Genomic DNA, 24,563 nt, shown 5'->3' on the forward strand with positions numbered 1-24,563 from the left:
CAAAAAATTCTTTCGATGGAGTATACACATAATAGTAGGAAATTTTCCCTGATAAGAAACCCAAAAAGTTGATTTAGACAAATGCTACGCCACATAAATGATTATACAAAGAACTGGTGACTTCGAAGGGAATCTAAGGAAAAGGATAAAGTTATTAAAAGTAAGTAAAAGATAAACCACCAATAAAAAACAAAATCTCATGTAATTATTGAAATTACACTTCATCTACATCCACAAAAACGACATGGAAACATTGTACCTTGTACGTGTTTTCAGGATGGTCTGAAACAAAGACTTTTCATTTTCAAAACACATTTAACAAACGCAATGTGTAACAAGTGATGCAACATAAACAACACATATCACGAGCACATAAAAACATAAACTGTGAAACTCAGGTGAAGTAATTACATTAGTTTCAACAGTAATAGCACTGGATACAGGAATAGCATTGGATATAGGAAACATCATGTCAGTGCTCCTTTGAACGAGATCAGGAGTTAATTTAACAGTAATAAAATAATGAGATCACGAAAGATCATAATACGAGTGTAAGGCCGACAATGACATACTATGGCAAAAAAGTAACAAAATAGTATGGATGCACTGAAAGAAACCAGAATGTAACTATTTTTTGCGAGTACTTGAAGAGCGGTACACAATAAAAAGAAATAATGAGTAACTGCGTTAAAGAATCACATAATATATTTTAATGAGATCACAATAAATGTGAGGTAAGAATGAACTCAGATTTTTGAATCGTTAGTGGTATGTCTCTTACGTGAGTAGTCAGTTTATTAAAATGCAGCTTTCTTCTCTCTACATTCACTATAGACATAATTTTAGGGTCGTACCAGATTAGACTACAATAATGTGAAAGTACTCTGCCGGAAAAAATTAGTACACCTGGAAACACGACGTCAGTTGTGGTCCGACGACGGCATATGCTAGATGGGGGATAGTTAATGTACTGATAATGGTTTCAACGTCGTCCGCCAGCAGATAGCGTAGAGGCATAGCTATCAGAGCGACATCTGTGTCTATCCTTTAACTGGGAATGCTCACAGCCACAAGGCTCAGTTCGACGCAAACGTGTGAAGCAAATAGTAACCATGCCATGAAGACTCACTCGTGCTTCCTACAGCCAATTGAGCGAATTTGAAAGGGGTCAAACTGTGGCCATCCGCGTGGCGGGATGGTCCTTTCGGAGAATTGCCGCCCAAGTTGGAAGTGCTGCGCCATTGTGCAATGACGCTGGTATCGGTGGTCATGTGACCATTCTCACATCCGTAGAGGAAGTTCTGTACGTCGACGCAGCACAGGCGCCGGCCGCTGTGGCCTGGCGGTTCTAGGCTCTTCAGTCCAGAACCGCACTGCTGCTACGGTCGCAGGTTCGGATCCTGCCTCGGGCATGGATTTGTGTGATGTCCTTAGGTTACTTAGGTTTAAGTAGTTCTACGTCTAGGAGACTCATGCCGTCAGATGTTAAGTCCCATAGTGCTTAGAGCCATTTGAGCAGCCAGAAACGTCGTATTGTAAGGGCAGGGGTGGCAGATCATACAGCTACCACAGCACAGGTAAGAGGGCTTGTGAGTCCAGACGTGATGATGATGAGTTGGGTTGAGGGGTCGCTCGACATCACGGTCATCAGCGCCCTGATGAAAAATCAACAGGAAATCTCATGGGTGGGGTCGAAGGCTGTCCCCACATGCAGAGCAGTTTATTACGTACTAAAGTCTGCCACCCTTCCCCATCAGTTTAGGGATGAGGCCTGATAGTTCACAAAATTTCACTACTCGAGTCCAGACGTGTCATCACGAATTGTTGCGAACGTGTTTTAGCAGTGAGACTACGGGCACACACATCAGTAGCCTGTCTTCCACTCACGCTACAGTATCGACGGGCACAGCTCGAATAATGCCGTCAGAGGATCCCTTGGAAGATGGAATGGGGCACCGTGATCTTCACTGATGAAAGCAGATTCCGCTAGCATGCTCGTTTGTGCGTACGACGTAGACTTGATGAGCGCTGTCTCGTAGAGTGCATTCGTCAAACACACTCTGGTCCCAGCCCAGACCTTATGGTGAGGGGTACATTAAGCTATATCCCTCATTCATCTTTGGTCTTTCTGGAGCGCTAGGTATGTACAGAATGTTGTTAGACCTGTTCTTTTGGTGTTCTTGCAACAGGAAGGGGATGTGCTGTTCCAACAAGATAATGCTCGCGAACACACTGCCCATGAAATTCAACGTGCTCTGCAAGACGTGCAATAGCTTCCCTGGTCAGCTCGATCTCCGGACTTGTGTCAAGTGGAGTATGTGAGGGATATGACGGGACGAGAGGTGATTCGTGCGACACGTCAACCAACAACTCTAACAGAACTCCATGAACAGGTCGAGCTGGCGTGGCATTATCCCAGGACAGTACTCGCCATCTACACGATCGACTGGAATCCAGAGTAAGCGCTTGCTCTGCCGCACATGGAGGTTACACCCCGTACTAATATGTGTGTTTCATCATGTGTCGATTCCAGGTACCTCAGAACCGCTTGTGCTGTTGATATGTAAATGGAATAATTTCATATACTCCGTGTATGCTGTTGCAATAATAAATCTTGAATGAATTGTTCACCTCTGAAAGAAAAAGATGTACTATTTTTCCCCGGCAGTGTATATTTTGTATAAATGCTTGTGTACAACCATTTTTCCTCTTCTATGGTACCGCACAGTACGGCATGTATGTTGAGGATGAGAAAAGATTTCGAGTTCATTTCGATCTAATACTGGGCACAGAATATTAATATTCCACAGACTTAATTGCTTTCCAACAGAGAATTTACATATTTAAAAATCAGCACGATGAAATTCATATATGAAACGTATGGGCTCACCATAATGTCAAAAAAATATGCTAACAGTTCTTGTTAACTAATGTGAAGTTAACTTCGGAAATTTGGTCATTTCTTTCTACTGTAATAGCTTCACCGCCGCAGTAATTCCAACTGAAACAGAAACACCCAATTACAAATTAATATCTCAAACGCCATCCAAGCATGTCGTAATTGCTTTAAGTAAGTACAATCGTTATGCATATAAGGACTACTCATGATTTGCAAAATGGTATTCCGATAATTGATGATTTAAATTTCTTCAGATAAAATTTCAGAAAACAAGAGTCAGTTCCACAAGTTAAAAGTCGTAAAACTTCGAAGACGTTCAGTTGCTGACAAAAATGGCTCATGACGCTCTTTTGCACATGCAGGACTAATTTTTTTGAAAAAACAATAGACCCAATATATTAGGTAAAACAATACGCCATTGTTAAACAAATATTTATCGAAAACACGTTTGAAACGTTGTTTGTTCTGGCGTGTGAGCCACAGTACCGGTAGTAATCAGAAAGAAGAGTCTGTTAACTCATACAAAAACCACAGATAAACGAAAGAGACTGCGGGATTCAAGTTGATGGACTTACAGCATAGTTACTGAGAAATTCGTAAAAATATTTACCTGTTTCCGTGAAGGTCTGCAACTGACACTGACTGCACCGATATTACAGGTACTGAGTCAACTAATCTGGCTGTATTTGAGCAACTGAGAGTTGCCACAAGTTTAGGAGTAGTTACAGGATCAATACTGGAATATTCTGCTGCAGCAAGTCCCCATATTGTTCTCCCTCCTTCCTCAATGTCTGCGAACCTGGAAAACATTTCAAATATTTCCACGGTTTTTGTAAAACAGCATATTGGACAGAATTTTTAAAAAGTATTATTGCTAGCCTCGGCTCTAATTCCAGCTAATTGCTTCAGGGGTTATAAATATCGCACTAATTGACAATCACAAATGATTGTAGCAGTTTCATCAATCTTTCTACTTAATATTGTAGAATTTAGCGGTCATACCGAGTAACCAAAGAAATTTTCAGATTTTTCCAGTAGCGTAGCGTTTCGCGGATTTTTATTAGTGACAATAGATGCAAAGGAAGTTCACGCTGTGCTTTACTTCCATTCGCATCAGTCAGTTGACAACGCGTAACAACACTTGAGAACATGATTTCACAGTGGTGTGGCAAGTCATAACTTCATTTACAATTACACTTCTGCGAGAAGAAATCAACATCTACATCTGCATCTATATTCTGCAAATCACTGTGAAGTGTATGACAGATGACACGTCTGACTGTACCGGTTATTGAGATATTTTTCCCGTTCCAGTCACGTATGGAGCACGGGAAAAGTGACTGTTCAAATGCCTCTGTGAGTATTGCAGTTAATCTAATATTATCCTCATGATCCCTATGGGAACGATATGTAGGGGTTATAGCATATTCCTAACGTCATCATTTAAAGCCAGTTCTTGAAACTTTGTTAGCAGACTCTCTCGGGATGGTTTTCGTCACCTTCAAGAGTCTGCCAATTGAGTTCTTTCAGTATATCGGTGACACTCTCCCGCGGGTCAGACAAACCTGTGGCCATTCCTTCTTCCCTTTTCTGTATACGTTCAGTACCCTCCGTCAGTCCTATTTGGTATGGGTCCCACACACTTGAGCAGTATTTCGGATGGGTCGCACGAGTGATCTGTAAGTAATCTCCTTTGTAGACTGATTCCATTTCCCTAGTATTCTACCAATAAATCAAAGTCTGCTACAGGCTTTACCCACTGCTGAGCCTATGAGATCATACCACGTCATGTCCCTACAAAGTGTTGCACCCAAATATTTCTATGAGTTTACAGAGTCCATCTGTGACTCACTATTATATTCATAGGATGTTATGTTTTTTTGCGTTGTGAAATGCACAATTTTACATTTTCCAACATTAAAAGCAAGCTGCCAGTCACTGCACCACTTCGAAATCACATCAAGGTCTAACTGAATATCTGTATAGCTTTGTTCAGACTGTATTTCATTATAGCTGCATCATCTGCGAAAAGTCTGAGATTACTATTAATGTCGTCGAGAAGTCTATTAATATACAACATATACAGCAAGGGACCCAACACGCTTCCCTGGGGAACACCGTAAGTTAATTATACACCTGTCGATGACTCTCCATCCAAGATGTTATGCTGCATCCTCCCTACCAAGAAATCCTCAGTCCAGTCACATCTTTCGTCTGATACCCCTATAATCGTGCTTTTGATAATAAGCGTAGGTGTGATACTGAGTACAACGTTTTTCGTGAATAGAGAAATACTGCATCTACTTGACAGCCTTGATCCATGGCATTCCGGATGTGAAAATTGGGTTTCACATGACCTACGTTTTTGAAATCCATGCTGTCTGGCGTGGAGGAGATCGTTCTGTTCGAGATAACTCACTATGTTTGAGATCAGAATATGTCCTACGATGCCACAACGAATGGATGTCAAGGGTGTAGTTTTGTGAATTACTTCTGCTGTGTGACTTGTGCTTTCTTCCAACTACTGGGCACACTCTTTTGTTCGTGGGATCTACCACAAGGTTATAGTTAAAAGAGAAGCTAACTTAGCTGCAAATTGAGTATAGAATCTGACCCTGGAGCTTTGTTCAATTTTAGCGATTTCAGCCGTTTCTCAGCACCACACCGACGCTACTATCTATTTCACTCATCTTTTCAGTGGTATAAGGATTAAGTTACGGTAATACTCCCCGGTTTCCCTTTGTAAAGGAATATAAGCAAGCACTCCGTCTTCAGGCCACAAGTGGCCCATCGGGACCATCCGACCGCCGTGTCATCCTCAATGAGGATGCGGATAGGAGGGGCGTGTGGTCAGCACACCGCTCTCCCGGTCGTTTTGATGGTTTTCTTTCACCAGAGCCGCTACTATTCGGTCGAGTAGCTCCTCAATTGGCATCACGAGGCTGAGTGCACCCCGAAAAATGGCAACAACGCATGGCGGCCCGGATGGTGACCCATCCAAGTGCCGGCCACGCCCGACAGCGCTTAACTTCGGTGATCTCACGGGAACCGGTTTATCCACTGCGGCAAGGCTGTTGCCTTGTAAAGGAATATATGAAAACATAATTCAACATTTCTTTTTTTACTTTGCTATTCTCAACTTTAGTTCCCCCACTGGCCGAACATTGCTGAAGAAATGTTTGAGTTCGTAGAGACAAGTTTCCTAGGTAATCCACAGTCGATGAGCGATCCAAAACTGACCATTTGAAAGAACTTGTGAAACCGTTGAAGCAGAAATCGTATCGCTTGTAACTGGACTGAGGACTAAGTGAGTACAGGTATGAAGCTCATTTCATTATTGATGAACTGTGGGACTGTGTGCTGCACCACCATTAATCTGAAGAAAGAAGTCAAGTATGAAGCTCATTTCATTATTAGAGCCAATCAGTTGCATGAACATTCAACACTACCAACAGGTGTGGAGGTATGGGAGAAATTGGAGCAACCTTTCGATGACAGTGGTTTAAAAGGACTTTAGTACCATTGTCTAATAGTCGTCTAAAAGTGTCGAAGATTATATGAATGGAATCATGTCAGCTGCTCATACATTAAGAAAAATTATATTTGGTGTAAGTGATCAGTAGCCACTCACGTGGCTGATTTGCCTGAATCATTTAAACTGATGGTAATGGGAATTGAATGCTCGGGCATAAGAATCAGTGCAGAATTTATGAGAAAGCTTTTGCAAGAAGCAAGAGATACTGAGAGATCAGCACTCTTCACCGAAAAAAGGCATGTTCAAGAAAATCTATGCAGAAACAAAACACAGCGAAGGTAATAAGGGACCATAATGCTCAATTGCAGAAAATATGGCCACATTGCCAGACAGTAGACAACCCACCGATACCTGCCATAACTGTTTCCAGCGACACACCGCTTACTATAGAAAGTCTGGGGAATGTCAATTTGACACCGAATGGTGACGAAACAGAAGGCTTAAGAAAGATATGTATTATAAGTACTAAAACTTGCTGCTGATCTCTTGTCAGTTAGTGCAATCGTCAGTAAGGGATGGCAAGTAAATTTTAGGCATGATACAACAGCGGGAGAATGCTTGTGTCTTCAGCAAATTTGATGAGTAACCTATATCTACTAAAAACACACACAGAGACATGATTGCTAAATTAATGTCTTTTCATGAACTAAATGCTGTTATCCTGTGGAATTTGTACATGGGACATTTGAATTTGAAATATGTTAAATAAACTGTACCGCAGGTGTAAACTTGTCTCGTGTAAGTAGTAAAGAATCTTTTACAAACACAATATGCCTTGAAGCGAAGCAAACAAAACTGCCATTCAATAATGCTAGTTCAAGAGCTTCACTACATTTACAGCTGATTCTTGGTAACAAATATGGTCCCACAAAAACTGTATCACTGGGAGGTAGGAATTATTTCATCACTTCCTTAGATGATTATTCTAGAAATGTGCATATGTATTTTCTAAAAGATGAACTCATTGTTTTGGGGGCTTTAAAGGCTTACAAAAATCTAGTTCAAAAGAAAATAAAAATAATTCGCTCACACAGTGGTAAGGAGTACAATAACAAAGATTTTGAAAACTTCTTGGACAAAAATGGTGTTGACCATTAGATGAATATTCCGTACGCTCCTTAGCAGAGCACATGGAGAGAAAGCTTGCAAAAAGAGTAAAGTGTATGCTGTTTGATGCTGGTTTACATAAACAGCTCTGGGTAGATGCGACAGCAACAATAACAGCTTTCAAAGTGGTTGATGGAAAAACGTCTCTGGATGTATGGCCATGCAGAAAACCTGATTTATCGCATATGAACATCTTTGTAGTGATTATTTTTTACGGAAAAACGTCAAAAATCGTACTCCAACACCATTAAGAGTAGAAATGTAGTATTTGTAGAATATCTAGAAAACAATGATAGAATTTACTTACGTTTTACATATGAGAGAAGTGTCGTATGATCTGGAGAAATTAAACACGAGAAATCAGAAGAGAATACAGAAAAACGCAGACACTGTGTAATTCTACATATAAATCTACATAGCTACTACAGTTCACACCCATGTGAACCTTCTTACTGTGTTCAAGCCTTGGTCTCCCTCTACAGTTTTTATCCGCTCCCTCCACCCTACATTTTCATCCATTAATAAGTTAACAATTCCTTGTTATCTCATGATTTGAGCCAGTTTTTGTCAGTTTGTGCCATAAATTTCTTATTCCCCCAATTCGATTCACTATCTCCTCATTAGGTGCTCAACCGACCCATCAAATTTTCATCATTCTTCTATCGCACCACATTTCAAAAGCTTCTATTCTCTTGGTATCTGGCCTGCTTATCCTCCACATTTCCCTCTTGTACATGACTACACTCCATACCAGGGTGCGATTTGTGCTTTTACCAGTGGGGGGGGGGGATGTCTTCGGAGGTTATTAGAATTATATGTTAGTAGCTTGGACCGTGGCGTTACGCATGGTTAAACAGCTATTTATAAATAGATGTTAATGCCGAAACTCACTATTCACGCCTATGCACTATCGGAAAAGCCATCCCTTGTTATAGCTTTAAAAGTACATTATAGGTAAAGCTTATTTACAAAATCCTCTACATACAGGTATACGAGGGGAATTCAAAAAGTAGAGGCACATTTGTGAAAGCTCTACTTATTCTGATGATAGAAAACCGACACATATTAATAGTATTAATAGTAAGACTTACTAAAAACTTTCAGTGTTCGGCTCCACAAATTTAAATTATATGTAAAGTTTTACTCCAGTGCGTGGCAAATAAACATCCCAGGTTGGGACGCATAAACTAACACCAGAGTAGGGGATGGTCTGATGCAGAGGGGGGGAAATCCCCCCATCCCCCTCTGCAAATCGCACACTGCTCCATACAAATAGCTTAGAAAAGACCTTCTAACACTTAAATTTATATTTGATGTTAACAATTTCTTCTTTTTCAGAAAAGCTTTCTTGCTGTGGCCAGTCAGCCTCTCTACTTCGTCCATCGTCAGTTATTTTGATGCCCAAAAAGGAAAACTCATCGACTACTTTTAGTGTCTCATTTCCAATCTAGTCCCATCATTATCACCTAATTTAATGCGACAACACTGCAAAAGGGAAATTGGAAAAGTAAGATTAGGATATGAAGTCCTTCGACGTCTTGGTCATTAGCGACGAAGCACGAGCTCAGGTTAGAGAACCATAGGGCAGGAAATCGGTCATATCCACTTCAAAGGAAACTTCCTTCGATTTCCATTCCGTTGAGCAATTTAGGGAAACCATCAGAAACGGATGAGGCTTTGAACCACTGTCCTCCAAAATGCGAATCCAGTGTGTTACCACAGTGACACCTGTCCCGGTGAGCAATTACAATGGGCTATACATGGATTAACCAGTAAATAAAAACACTCAAGCCGTCTGTCTCCCTGTCATTATACTCTTTTAGTAATTTTTGGGGTCTAACTTAGTGGATTCGTACAGACGAAGAATTTTTGCTGTCTTCTGGATATAAAGGAGCGAGATTAGTTATGTGGGATATCTGTCAACAGGTATTGTAAAAGTACGTGTGTTCGGAGAGACCATTAAGCGCGTTACTATAGACACTACTATAGACACTACTTAAGACAAGGTTACCTGAAACTTTTCAATGGAAACTGATCCACTACTTGAGACATTTTGTACAGATTTTCAGAGATTTTATAGGAAAATGGATCATCCTGTGTCTCGCAGTCCGTAATAAGCACGATATAGAGAAATCATTGAGAGACAGCATACAGAAAGCTAAGTGGAGAAAACCTACATAACTGTTGGTAATTATTTAAAATGGAGAGACAGCAAGAATGGATATAATGATAAAAGACAGCAAGAGGGACTAGACGAGGTCAGGTATATAGCAACAATCATAATAACTATGGAATCAGAGGTGGAGAAGTGTTAATGCAAATGCTAAGTGAATAATGAAACAAGTTCGTCATAGTTGCAAACGAAAGAAAAAAACGGCTCTAGGTACTATGGGACTTGACATCTGAAGTGATCAGTCCCATAGACTTAGAACTACGTAAACCTAACTAACCTAGGGCATCACACACATCCATGCCCGAGGCAGGATGCGAACCAGTGACCGTAGCCGGATTGAAGCGCCTAGAACCGCTCGACCACAGCGGAAAGCCTAAACGTAAGATGTGTCGCAACTAGAGTGCACCGAAGGACAGAAAAACATGCGCAAAGAATAGAATTAGAAATAGTTACTAACAATATTGTCATATAATAAATAGCAGGAAACTAAAAGATCTAATGCAGACAACGTTCTAGACAGGGCGACCACAGCTATGCGTGATCATATTGGGTATTACAAAAACCGCTTCGGCTGTATTTAGCTCTTTATTTTTAGATCAATACCGGTTTCATGGCATTAAGAGCCACATTTTCAGATCATCATCTGCATAACAATAATTTTTTTAAAAGTTTTTAAAATTTTAACTATCTTAAAATAACGAAAATAATAATATTAGTTGATGTTCAGGGTAATTATTCCTTCTTGATTTATTGTTATGCGGACGTTCACAGGAAGATGTGGCTCTTAGTGCCATGAAACAGGTAGTGATTTAAAAATAAAGGTCTAAAATCAGCTGAAGCGGTTTATTAACATCCAAGATAAAAACCCTAAGTGTATTTAGAAAGGACATAATATTGGGTAGCACTGAGGTGTAGAGCAATAGGAGCCGGCATATCAGAAAGAATAAAAACGGTAAGCAGAGCGAGACACTCTGATGGCTACAGAAAAAGATCATTATTTGGTATTGGAAAAAGTAATGTGGAGTCAGACATTAACAGTGTGACCCTAACAGCCATACATTGGGCTTGCACATCTGGTACATGGTAAACTGAACAGTCAATGTGACAATCGGAAAAGTGAGGAACAAGAGAACGATGTACAGTAATTTTTTTGATAGTAATGAGTTAGAAAGGGAAATAACAGTGCTACAACAGTCAATGTGACAATCGGAAAAGTGGGGAACAAGAGAACGATGTACAGTAATTTTATTGATAGTAATGAGTTAGAAAGGGAAATAACAGTGTTAGAATGTTGTTCTGTTTACGATATTGTGAGTCGCAAGGTTATGGTAAGTAATACTGATGCTTAGTTGGTTTCAAGTTCCGTAGGTCATCTGAACGAAATATTTCATCAAAATGTGGATCGAATCAGTTTACAGGATATGTGTGACTGGTGTCAACGTTAACGAACATGTTATTTTTAGTGCAAGTCATGCAACTATACTAAAAAATTAGTTTTTTATGGGCTACCAGTTCTTAAAGAAACATTCGTCCATGGAATAATCAGAGTTGCCGAGGAGAAATTATTTTATTTTAGATTTAAAGATTGCTTTTCTGCCTGTCAGCCGGCCGCTGTGCCGAGCTGTTCTAGGCGCTTCAGTCCGGAACCGCGCTACTGCCTAGGGCATGGATGTGTGTGGTGTCCTTAGGTTAGTTAGGTTTAAATAATTCTAAGTCTAGGGGACTGATGACCTCAGATGTTAAGTCCCATGATGCTCAGAGCCATTTGAACCATCTGCCTGTGAAACAGTTCGTGTTAATAGGAAAACCATCAAAAATTTATCTTGCTGCATACTGCTCTCTGGGCCACTGACAGCTTTAATAATGGGTAATAAATGCCTTTTTTGTCTCGTTTTGAAGGTGCGAACATCACTATTCTTCTCAAATTGTGATGGACTATTTATGACAAATTTCATTAGCAAATATATGTATTGCGATGGTGTTATTAAAACACCTACCTCCTTGAAGAGTTACGTGACGACTGCAGGTAGTTGGCTTTTGTGTAATCACTATTTTCTTTCTAAATTATGAGTTACTCTAGAAAATTATTTCATAAGAAATTATCGAGAGGAAAATATGTAAAATACGTCAGGAAATTGATTCGTTTTTTTTTTTTTTTTTTTTTTTCAAGCCTAGCACTTACATGAAGAGCAAAAGTAGCTGAACTGAATTGTTTGAGAAGTTCAGTAACACTCTTCTCGCAATTCAAGTTTCATCAATATATACACCAAAAAATTGGGAGCATTGTACCTTGTTTACTGACCCCCATTCATGTGCTAAATCAATCGTTGAAATGACAAAATTTGTTGTATAGAAGTGAATATAGTGTCTTATTCTCCTTCTTCTTTTTGCATGTCTTAGTCATCTGCTTGTTACGCCAGTCGGTTGATATTATTGGTCTTTCCAAATTTTCCTCGCACCAGGGGGACAGATTATTACTGGAAACCACAGAGAAAAGCCTGGATACAACGTATTTTCTCAAAATTTAGGGAAAGTTCATTTTCAGAGAACCGCTTTATAATTCTTTGAGAAGCATCAGTAACAATACCTTGTGTTGCTTTCTCTTTGATCGGTTTTGTTTAAACATTAGTTTTGTCTGCAAAAAATGCAATTCGGCTCGATAAATGTTATGTGGAAAGTCATTCACATGTATAAGGAATAGGAGTGTATCCAAAATTGAACCTTGTGGGCCTTATTTCATGATTTCTCCCAAGTTACTAAAATTTTCTCTCCCTCCAGCGTGACTGAATTATTCACCACAACATTTTTCATTCTGTTTCTTAAGTGTGATGCATACCGGTTGTACCAGGTGGCTGTAAAGTCACCTTTTCAATAAAACTTAAGTCTTTTTTTTTAAAAAAAAAAAAAGAGAGTAACATGAGCTGCACAGTCAAATACCTTGTAAAGACCACAAAAATATCAACTGGCGACATTTTATTATTTCAGGTTTGTTAGATTTGGTGAGTGAATGTGTAAATAGCATTCTCACCCAAGCAACCATTTCGAAATCCAAATGTGAGACTACTATGAGTACATTACTTTTGCGTATATATTGGAAAATGGTGTAAGGAAACTGGACAATAATTATTTAAGAATTTCTTGTAAACAGATTTAACAATTGCATATTCTATCTTGTTTGGAAAAATTCCCTGTACCAATGATGCATTGCATATATCACTGAGGAGCTTAAGTTAGAACATCTATTGAGAGTGTTGTTTGAGCTTTTGTTTTTTAAAACTCTTATTACTCTGTTAACTTCAGTGGAGGATGTTAGTGCTACTTCTAGCTGATTCAAGATTAGTAGAACGACTTTATTGATATATTCTATTGCTTCTTCAAGTGAACTATTTAATTCTATTTTGCTGCTAAATTTAGAAAGTGATTGTCAAAAATGCTTGCAACGCGTGAATTATCAGTCATAACACTGTCATTTAGTTCAATTATTGTGGCATCTCGTACACTGCTAGTTTTCTTGTCTCTCGTTTCACTATATTAAATACAGTCTTTAATATTACTACCTGCATTGATAGTTTCTGTCAGACTGTTCACATTTCTCGACATTTTAATAACTTTCCTTAAAATATTACAATATATTTTGCAGTATGCAAGTAATGTCTTATCATGACTTACTCTGGCCTTTATATAATTTCTCTTTTCCTCTTACATGAGATTTTAATCCCTCCTAAAGCTTTCTGGATAACGTTTTAGTAAAACTACTTTCAAATATCGACACAAAACTACTATGGAATATACAGGGCGTACGTAAAGTCCAGGACCACTTTCAATTATTTATTGCACAAGAACCAAACAATGTACAGATATCATACGTATGTCATTTTGAAGAGAAACCCTGAAAGTTTTTTTTTCATGTATACCGTCGCAGTCAGCGCTATTCGCAAACATGGCGAATTCAGGTGCGGAGGGATCTTTCTGTGTGTTGGAGTTCGACAAAAACAAGTGTGCTACAGCTGTTCAACGAATGTTTAGAATCAAGTACGGTAAGAAGCCACTAACAAGGAAGGTCATTTACCACTGGCACAACAAATTCGTTACGACGGGTTGCTTGTGCCTGGCAAACAAAAGCGGACGTCCCAGTGTGAGTGAGGTGAATGTTGAGCGCGTACGAGAGACATTCATGAGTCCAAGGAAATCGGTGCGTCGTGCCCTCGAAATGGCTCAGATGGCAGTTTGGAAGGTCCTACAACATAAGCTGTCTATGAAACCATTCAAATTGGAGCTAATGCACAAGCTCAACAAAGACAACCGATTTGGGTTTTGTCCACAGTTGCAACAATTGAATGAGGATGGGGATGACATTGTTGATCGCTTAATTTTTAGCAACGAAGCCACTTTTCACACTAACGGGAATGTGAACAGGCATAATTGTCGAATCTGGGGTACAAAGCATCCACATGAATGCACTGAACTTTAGCGTGATTCCCCAAAGGTAAATGCTTTTCGTGCTTTGTCACGTCGAAAACTGTATGGGCCATTCTTCTTCGCCGAGAACACTGTCACTGGATATTCCTACTTGGACATGTTGCAGCAAAGGCTGATGCGTCAAATGCAGTCGACTCTTCGTTCATCTCTCAACAGGGTGGGACTCCACCCCACTTTCATCGTGAAGTTCGTGGGTACCTGAACACGGAGCTGCCGCATCGATGGAACGGCCGTGCTACAGAAGAGAACAGCTGTTTCATGAAATTACCTCCACGATCACGATATGACTTTTTCTGTGGGGATACATTAAAGATCTGGTATATGTACCGCCTCTACCACGTGATGTAACAGAGCTCCAGAAGAGAATACTGGAAGCGACTGCCACAGTCGACGATGCCATGCTGGGACGGGTATGGCAAGAATTCGATTACCATATTGACGTTTGCCGGGTCACTCATGGTTCGCATATCGAATATTTGTAAAAAAAACTTTCAGAGTTTCTCTTCAAAATGTAGTATGTATGAATCTGTACAATGTTTAGTTCTTGTGCGATAAATAGTTGAAAGTGTTTGCGGACTTTATGTATACCCTGTGTTGAGTTTCACAGTAGCATCTCTTTCTATATATACCTCATCACATACCACCTCCTTTAAGTTATTCTTAAAACATTTTACCCTGTTCCCATTAACAAGCCTCTGTTATGTATGAACAATTCTTCAGAGTTGTAAGGCGCTACACTGTTTATTTCCATTAATTGTGCATCATGATCAAATTGTTCATTAACAAATTTGGTATATGTGAATTGTTTCATCCTGAGCATTGTCTATAAAGAATGTTATCAGTCGGGGTCTCACTGTCTTGCTACATGCGAGCTGGAAATTTTACCACTGAAATCAGACTGAAACTGCCAAGTAATAATTGCAATTCATTTTCCATGTCAGATTCTTTTTAGAAATCTACTCTTAAATCTCCACAACTACAAACTGTTTCTTCTTGTTTGACAGGTAGCTTAGTAACGCATCTATATTTCTTATACATAGCTGAAAGTTTCCTAGAGGGAATCTGTAGAAAGTTACAAATAAAAGAGAAGTATTCTGCAGTAACAGCTCATAAGGACGTTTCTACATTCTGATCTAAAAAAACTGCTTGTTAAAATATTTTTGTCTTTGTAAACATTTATAAATGTTGCAACTCCTCCTTTTTACATTTTCACTTTACACATAATGGTTCTAGTCTGTAATTCTTTATACATGACGTCTAATGACCGTACATTATATGGTTTATATTTGAATATAGTTGTTAGTTGTAACTTCTGTTACAGTAGGCTCATATGAGGTTGGACATCACTCTTGAGTCCATGTTTGTTTACAAATAAATTTGTTTTTGGATAGATTCAGCTTGCACAGGAGAGAATACCATGGAGAGCTGCATCAAACCAGTCTCTGGACTGAAGACCACAACAACAACAGATTCTGCTTTGAACAAACACTTCTTTTTTCTTTTTCTTTTTTTTCTACATGTTTTGTTGACGCTATAGTATGACCAGTAAGTATTTTTATTTTATTTTTATTAAATAACAGGAAACACTGCTTCTTACTGTATGTATGTACTTTCAGATTTTAAATAAAATGTTCACAAATTTTAAAACAGACAAAATTATTTTCTAAACTGCCTTTCAAAAGAAGTAAATTACAGTGAACGGGAGGAAGAAAGGAAATTAACGTTTGTGGTTTGCTAGGGTATCTGATGCTATGTCCCTCGTGGTCGTGCGGTAGCGTTCTCGCTTCCCGCGCCCGGGTTCCCGGGTTCGATTCCCGGCGGGGTCAGAGATTTTCTCTGCCTCGTAATGACTGGGTGTTGTGTGCTGTCCTTAGGTTAGTTAGGTTTAAGTAGTTCTAAGTTCTAGGGGACTGATGACCATAGATGTTAAGCCCCATAGTGCTCAGAGCCATTTGAACCATTTTTTGATGCTATGTCAGTGCTTGGAAAATCGAGTCAGAATTGCAAAGACTTGGACAGCATGAGCCCACTTATCATTATGACGTTGCATAGCATCTTGCCTGGATGCACTCACTACTTCAGTTTGTAAGGGTGTCATATAGCCTTTGTACCATCTCCTGAGACAAACTGTCCCACAGTGGTTGTAAATGGTCCTTGATATCCTGTACACTGGCACTGGGACAGAGTTAACGTGCGAGCTGGCCCCAGACATAATCTATCAGCGACAAATCGGGGAATCTTGTTTGCCACTGGGCTACCTCAACATCACCCACACATATCATAGAGAACTGTGCTATGTGGCCGGCCGAAGTGGCCGTGCGGTTAAAGGCGCTGCAGTCTGGAACCGCGAGGCCGCTACGGTCGCAGGTTCGAATCCTGCCTCGGGCATGGAAGTTTGTGATGTCCTTAGGTTAGTTAGGTTTAACTAGTTCTAAGTTCTAGGGGACTAATGACCTCAGCAGTTGAGTCCCATAGTGCTCAGAGCCATTTTGTGCTATGTGTGATGGGTATTGTCCTGTTGAAAAATAGTAACATTATACTGTCGCATGATAAGTGACACAGGCTAGGCAGGATGCCTGTGACGTTCCATTGTGCTCTCAGAGCTCCCTTAGTCACTACCAGCTGTGACCTGTAGTCGTACTGGATGGTTCCCCAAATCACAGTGCTAGGAGTAATGATACTGTGCATCTCCAAACCATTGGAAGAAGTCTCCAACCAATGGTGCGGGATGATACAGAATGTTCCAGGGCATCCATTAGTTGTTCTCGGATCACAGGCACATATGTGAAGGGGTTACTTGTTTGGTGCACAGACATGACAGATCAGAACCTTGACAATGAATATGTCTGCCCTCGGATTACCCTGCAGTCCAACATCAGGCCACTATCACATTCAAATGCTCTACAGATTTGGATATTGTACGCTGCACCCAGATAGCCAAACGGAGACTCAGAATGAGACCATATTCAAACTCTGTAATGTGCTGATAACGCTGTTCCATACGAGTGTGTGACAGATCCACGTCCTTTACAGTGATCACACAACATCTGACCATGTTTACGTCCTTTCTATGCCCTACCACGGCTGGTAACATCGCCAAACACGAAAAACACTAAAGCATTTTGTAACTGATATACACGTCACATGGAAATTGAAACTCTTATCATTTATGTTTCCACTATTGGTGTGCACGTATGTGAAGTTACATAGACATCCGATCACGTCTTCTGGGTTCTTCACTTTTTTTCTCACACAGTGTATATACCTTGTTTAAACATGTTGTGGTTTCTGTGGCTCTCTGCATTTTGCGCACTATAGCTGATTTTGTTCACAGTTCGTCATTGGTAAGCACAGAGAACTTAATGTAGGAAAATTATTTACACCAAAAACTTATGACCGGCTATGTTAGACTTATGGTTGACATTGTATTATTATTCTATGTGAAACACGCGCGCGTGTGTGTGTGTGTGTGTGTGTGTGTGTGTGTGTGTGTGTGTGTGTGTGTGTGTGTGTGTCCGCTCGTTTTGGGTTTAGCGTGTCTGACAGCTCTTTGAGGATAGAGAACAGTTACATTGCAGGGAGATGTGTATTCCTTTCCTTCTACTATGGCATTCTGTGTATCATAATTTTCTTCATAAAAAAATTTTCAAATGTGTGTGACATCTTATGGGACTTAACTTGGTTCAAATGGCTCTGAGCACTATGGGACTTAACATCTGTGGTCATCAGTCCCCTAGAACATAGAACTACTTAAACCTAACTAACCTAAGGACATCACACACATCCATGCCCGAGGCAGGATTCGAACCTGCGACCGTAGCAGTTGCGCGGCTCCGGACTGAGCGCCTAGAACCGCGAGACCACCGCGGCCGGCGGGACTTAACTGCTAAGGTCATCAGTCCCTAAGCTTACACACTATTTAACCTAAATTATCCTAAGGACAAACACACACACCCATGCCCGAGGGAGGACTCTAACCTCCGCCGGCACCACCCACACAGTCCATGACTGCAGCGCCCCAGACCGCTCGGCTAATCCCGCGCGGCATAATTTTCTTCAATTATTAGGTTCTGTGTGGGGCTGTTCCTGCATTTGAGAGTTTTTGGGTCAGTGTTTATGTTATGTTTTACGAGTGTAGAATGACAGCTGCTACTTTTTAGTGCTCTCCTGCGTTCTGTGTATCTAATATTGAAATTTCTGCTTGTCCGTCAAATACAAATTGAACTGCAGCCTTAGGATGTCATCTGATAAATACCAGATCAATTGTGTTTGTCTAAGCTGGTATTGGCTGTCTTGAGTTTCCTTCGTAGTGAGTTATCTGTTCTGTAGGCTATTTTCAGACTTTGGTTTATGAATATGATTCCTGTACTGTGAGTTCTTTGTTGTTATAAGTGAGAACGTTCCTCTTGTTTGTTGTTGGAGATACTTGTTATTGTGTGTTTATGTGTGTGTCCTGTGTGTTTGTGTTCTGCGTGTTTATCTTTTGTATGTCTGTGTTTGCACAGTGGTGACAATCCTTCTTTGTGGTAAGTGCCCCTTTGACCTTTTTTTTTTTAATTTTGTGATTCAGTTTGTCTATAACGCTTGTATCGTATCTGTTCTCAAGAGCAATTTGTTTGATTATATGTAGTTTATTTTTGTAGTTACCTTTAATGAGTAAAGTCAAGGAAATTTCCTTTGACCTCACAATATACAGACAGAACAGTCAACATCAATTTTCCATGTACAGGAAACTCACCACCGCAAGCACAGCCACACACAAAAGCACATATCAACCAATAATACACAGACAAGCTGCTTTCCAATACATGCTCCACAGACTGAATGAAGCTACACTCAGTGAGTACAACTACAAAAATTAACTACAGATAATCAGACAAATAGCTATTGGAAATGGATATGACACAAACGTTACAGACAAAGTGAACGACAAGAGCCAATGACCTTGCCTAATTGAATACATTGGTTCTCGTCAGATCACTGAATTTAAGCAACTTCGGTCGTGGCCAGTTCTTGGACGGGTAACTTCCTGGGTATACCACGTGCTGTTGGCTTCCTTTACGGCAAATGCGAGAAGCGGAGGTGGCATAAAATCTTTGCATCAACGTCCTGGATTAAATTCCAAACCTCTCTGCAGAGTATTATGAAGTGGGGGGGCATGTCACACTGTTGATGGTGATCTGTCCATTTGATGGGGATGTTAAGCTCACTCGCCCCCTCCGTGCTATTCGAGAGGAGTATTCTATGTGCGGGTATCGGGTTTGACCTCAATTCTCTCATCATCATCACCATCCAACACAAATGTGACACCACATTACATTCACAAACCCACTAAAGTCACCTACACCTCCCATATATACATGCTTAAAGACACAAATCACACACTTTATGAGGATATATTCATAGAAATATGTAGCGGAAAGATACAATGAAAACTATGAAAATTCGAACTTTATTCAAGCCAGATTAATGTTACTGGGTCATGCGAGCGCTTCAGAAACGTCCCTAAACCACCTTCTATAGATGCTCACGACAGTAGCACGTGAACATCCCTGTTTCGGAGCTGCTCGTTCCCAGGCGCCGAGCTATAACAATCTGCCCTTTCTTAGAGTCCCTATGTCAGTGAATTTTTCAATTTTTGACCGGTATCGTCAATAGAATGATTCCTCATTCGTCTGTGCTCCACTGATATACTTTCTCTAAGGCGTCACGTCACCAGGGAGCATTCAGTCTCGCTATGGGCGGTGGTGATTGTAGTTTGGCTCATTAGTCTAAATGCGTACATCACGTCCCAAAAACTATTACAGATGACATAAAATATTATTCTTATACAACGTTAGCTGACTGCTGTCGACTACAAACAATATTTTACTTACCCACTGTTAAGCTCAAATGTAGTCGCCGAAGATCCATGATGAACTATTAGGCTCAGCCCTGCATGAGATCGTAGTCTCCCATCTGCTAGATTTACGGACGCTCGAAGTTGTTTACCTGGAAAATAATCATAGTATTTAGACAACTAAGTTATTGTAGTTTAAATTTACATGAACGTCATATATTTTGTTACCCCAATAGCGCTGTACAAAAACGATCATACGCAAGTCAGAGGCTTTGCAAAAATAAATAAACCGAATAAATGAGTGGTATTTCTACTTTTTTTATTTGATTAGTTTATAGGTTTCACTCGGAGAGCTCACAGTCCATGTATTCAAAGAGGAGACAAATGATACTTAACTTCTGCTCATTTTCGATACCTGGAGATGGTCCTCAAACATTCTCCTTAATGTTGCAGAAATTAAGTTTCAGATAACGTAGCAGATTAAATTTAAATATGTCATTTTTGTGATTTATTATATCACGTAAACACACTTCACAGCTGTCATTACAAAACCTCAGATTTATAATATGTTCCATATGGTGTCCAGAAATGCGATGTCGGCAACTTGCATATAACAACATGGAAGCACAGACATGACTCGTACGTGCCACATCACCTCTCAGTTCCTACCACTTATTCATCCTGATGTTTCTTGGAATGCTCTTATTTACCCGTAAGGCTGTAAACACCATGAATTTGAGTTATGACTCTTTTTTAAACAATATAAATTTTAATCGACGAAGAATTTCAGATACAAATAAAACATTTACTTTAATGACGGGGTCCCACTAGCACATTATGGTTCTTTAGAAGTAGAATCTCCATCTATAGTAATTTAATTGAACTGGGTCTATTTTCTGGGAGCTTCATGAAAATATTTAAAAGTAAATGAAGACCTTGGCTGTAAACAACGGAAGGGGATGGTCGATTAAAAATAGAGTTATTGTATACAGAACATGGTTAAGTGATGTGTTTCATTCACATAGTTGATAGTTCCACGATAAACTGACATATGGCAGCTCTATCTCCAGTTTCAGATTCTCGCTAATGGCAACTTCGTCAGGACGTGTGGATGTAAACAGTGGTAAGGGCCAGAACTGCAGGAAGTAGTAATGTGTGCAGTGTTCGTGCTAGGAAAATACTTTTCAGCGACAATTCTTACGATATGAGGATGATGTGGCTAAGATCCGGAATATGTTCGGGACGAAAATATATTTCAGAAGTTATTTCCGATCAGTAAACGTGAATATTTATGTTAGCGAGTAACAATATTGTGTCCCTTACCGTAGTTTACATGAATTTACTTGACATAGAGATCATAGAAATGTTAAGGGTCGTGCTTAACATTTGAACAACGTTAATGGCAATCTTAACATAGAAAGCTGAAACAATTCGGACTTTTTAAATTTATATTTTGGAGGGGGCCTCGCAGCAATGTTTTGTTAATGCGCCCAGCAAGTAAACAGTGGTAAGCCAATGCCAACCCATGTTAACTGCACTCAGTTAGCAAGTAAACATTTTTAAATACCCATTGATGGATATTTCAGAATAAAATTTTAGGTAGAATTCACCCTTTTAAAAATATGTCTTTACTGTAAATATACATTGCATGTACTTGAAATAACGTATTTATGAGATTTTATTGAAAATTTACCGTGTAATTTCTCAAAACAACGGACTTGTCCCTTACCACTCTTACAGCCGAGTTCTTCAACTATAACTAAATTTTATCTGAAATACACTCGTGGTCAGAAGAAACAGAACATCTTAAACGACTAGAGATAGGACGTTCATATTCACAAGACACGTACATTAGTATGTTCTGCAGAAAGGATAACATTTAAATCACTTCAGTTCAGCATGTGTCCTGTTGCCTAGTAGGCACAGGGTCCACCATGGGCCCTCATAATTTGTTTCATGCGCGGCGTCATCGATGCGTCTAAGGCGTGAATGACGTCCTGTGGTATAGACATCCATGCTTCATTCACCTGGTTCCAAATTTCATCTGTGGGTCACAGCACTGCACCCATCGTTTTGCCATATCCCATACATTTACGAATTGACCACAAGTCTGGTGATCTGGCAGCCCCGGGCAAAACGCTGACATCCTGTGACACCAATAAGGCACGTGTTCACGCAGCAACATTTAGTCGTGCATTGTCTTGCTGAAAAATGGCATCTGGCTTATAGCTACCGGTCGTGGGAAGTCATTCACGTAGGAACGCATCGATTTGTGGCAGCACCCCACACCATAAGGCTTTGAGTTGGCGCTGTATGTCTTGTGCAAGTGTAGTCACTGTGATGCCGCTCCCCCTGTCTGCGGCGAACCAAAATGCGGCATCATTTCAAATAAACAGAACCTGGATCGTCCGAAAACACTATCTGATGCCACTCCTGTCCCCAGTGACGTCGTTCAGTACATCACTGCCGCCTTTCTGCACATTCGTAAAGGGTAGCCGGAGAAGTGGACGACGCGCACGTAACCCATGACGTAATAAACGGCGACGGACTGTCAACCCTGATAACCTACGATGTGTTCCATTGTTGCGCCACAGGCGAGGAGGACGCAGATCTGTCCTCCAATGCCTTTCGGATATGGTGTCGATCTTCTCGTGGGGTGGTCTGGGTGGTGCGACCTGACCCATCTCGTCGTGTTTTACGGCCTTCCGTGAACCAGTCGGCACCCACCCGTTGCCCCGCCGAAACACTTCGTCCCACACTACCAGCAGTTTCCCGAATGGATGCACCACGTTCTCACGTGCCAATAATGCTCCCTCTTTCAAACTCACTAATTTGACGATACGATTCGCGCATACGTCTGCGAGGCATCCTGCATGTCTTCTCAGATCAATCTGATCCATTACCTTCGGTTTATAGCAACAACGAGAGCCGCAGGCACACTTTACCGATAGATGGTTAACGCCGCGATATTGATGTTGACCTTGAGCATGCAGACCCACATGTTTCAAATGCTAATCCTTTCTGCAGAACATACTAATGTAAATTTCCTGTGAATATGAACGTCCTACCTCTAGTCGTTCAAAGTGTTCTACTTTTTCTGCACATGAGTATATAAATATGACAGATGCCTACATGAAACAGTAATTTTCTGCATTTTCTTGAAAGATTATCTCCGGGGTTTCGACTGGATGTTTTAATTATCGCAACCTTAATTAACGTGTAAACATTTGATTACATCAGACAGCATAAACTAAGGCAGTTTCACACCTTGCATCATCCGAAATCTAAAGTGCGGCATAACAGAGGTAATGTAAAGAGTATTATCAAAACCACCACTTTTCAGGTGCGACGAGATACCTTTTTGTGGCAATCCCCCCACAAAGCCCACTATGTCACTGTCATTATTTCATCAGTCTGTCTTTCATCTGATAGTAGGAAAATTCAGTCTTAATGTAAAACAGAGACAAACATCTTTAGAGTGTTTTGCAACAAACAGCGCAAAATTCTATCCATAATAAACTACTGGTGTGCTAAGAATATGTTCTGTGTCATGAAAACAAGCTTTAAATGAGAAGTAAATATAAGTAAGAAACCAAAGAGATTCCAATCTGCAGGAACCGGCTACTTATTGTGGTTGTACAGACCTACGATCTTTGCGTATGCCTGTGCAGCAGCTTTGACATTATATCAGGCCATATGTACAAGTGAGATGGCACTTCTTACGTGTTGCTAAGAGAGAAAGAGAGAGAACATTGCTGGGTAAATGGGCTCGAGGGATCGTTTACTGAACGAAATGCAACGCAGGACTTTTAGCAGATTGGAGGTGGGTAATATCCAGAGGTTGACAGCTGATCAAATATTCGTACTTCCGTTGACCGTATAGTGCGGCAGCATCTTCTAACAAAGTATTTCTCACGTAAAATGTTCAGCTACAGACACCCAAGGTTTACGCCAGTGATTGAATATATGTTTTTACACGCATGACGGAATACGACACGTCTAAGATCTCCCTTTGATGGGTCCACTAAAATAGCAATATAAAATATTCCACAATACAGGCTTGCCTGTGATACTTTGTTTTGAAAAATATAGATTGGGAAGGATTCGAACAATTCAGATATTTTTCGCACTTGTGAACAAACAATGTTGCAGAGTGATGTTTCCTACACTCGACAACACATAAGATCACCTTGTTTAAAATCAATATTTATTGTCAAATATGGTTCTGAGTACCGTACTAGAGTAGAGCTCATGATTTTACATTTGCGAAAAAGGACAACATTTAATGTAGTGACCAACAGTACCGGCCGGTACCTCGTAGAGATATTTTTCATATTGAAGGAACCGTTTTTTATTTCAGTTAAACTCAGGAATCGTCGTACCTATCATAAATAGCGCTTTCTTACTGTTGATACTGTTACTCGTCGCTCTTGAGATTCCTGAAAATCATCAGTCATTTTAATCGTATTAATGGATAGAAATGACAAGTTTCTCACTGTTTTCCTCTGAAGAAAACTGTTGTAATTATATT

General features: G+C 40.2%; 1 protein-coding gene across 3 annotated transcripts in view; it reads right to left on the reverse strand.

Annotated features, from left to right (window-relative positions):
* Positions 1-1,608: 1,608 nt before the first annotated feature.
* Positions 1,609-24,563, reverse strand: part of LOC124722038 (pancreatic lipase-related protein 2-like) — a 132,766-nt gene continuing 109,811 nt past the window's right edge. For all 3 annotated transcript variants that reach the window (XM_047247231.1, XM_047247229.1, XM_047247230.1), the window contains exons 7-9: positions 20,070-20,184; positions 3,510-3,698; positions 1,609-3,001 (exon numbers count right to left, since the gene is read on the reverse strand). In XM_047247231.1, the coding sequence (XP_047103187.1) occupies positions 2,911-3,001; positions 3,510-3,698; positions 20,070-20,184 (395 nt within the window). In that variant the 3' untranslated portion in view covers positions 1,609-2,910. The remainder of the gene's footprint in view (positions 3,002-3,509; positions 3,699-20,069; positions 20,185-24,563) is intronic.

The sequence above is a fragment of the Schistocerca piceifrons genome, chromosome X (assembly GCF_021461385.2).
Source record: "Schistocerca piceifrons isolate TAMUIC-IGC-003096 chromosome X, iqSchPice1.1, whole genome shotgun sequence".
Classification (NCBI taxonomy): domain Eukaryota; kingdom Metazoa; phylum Arthropoda; class Insecta; order Orthoptera; family Acrididae; genus Schistocerca; species Schistocerca piceifrons.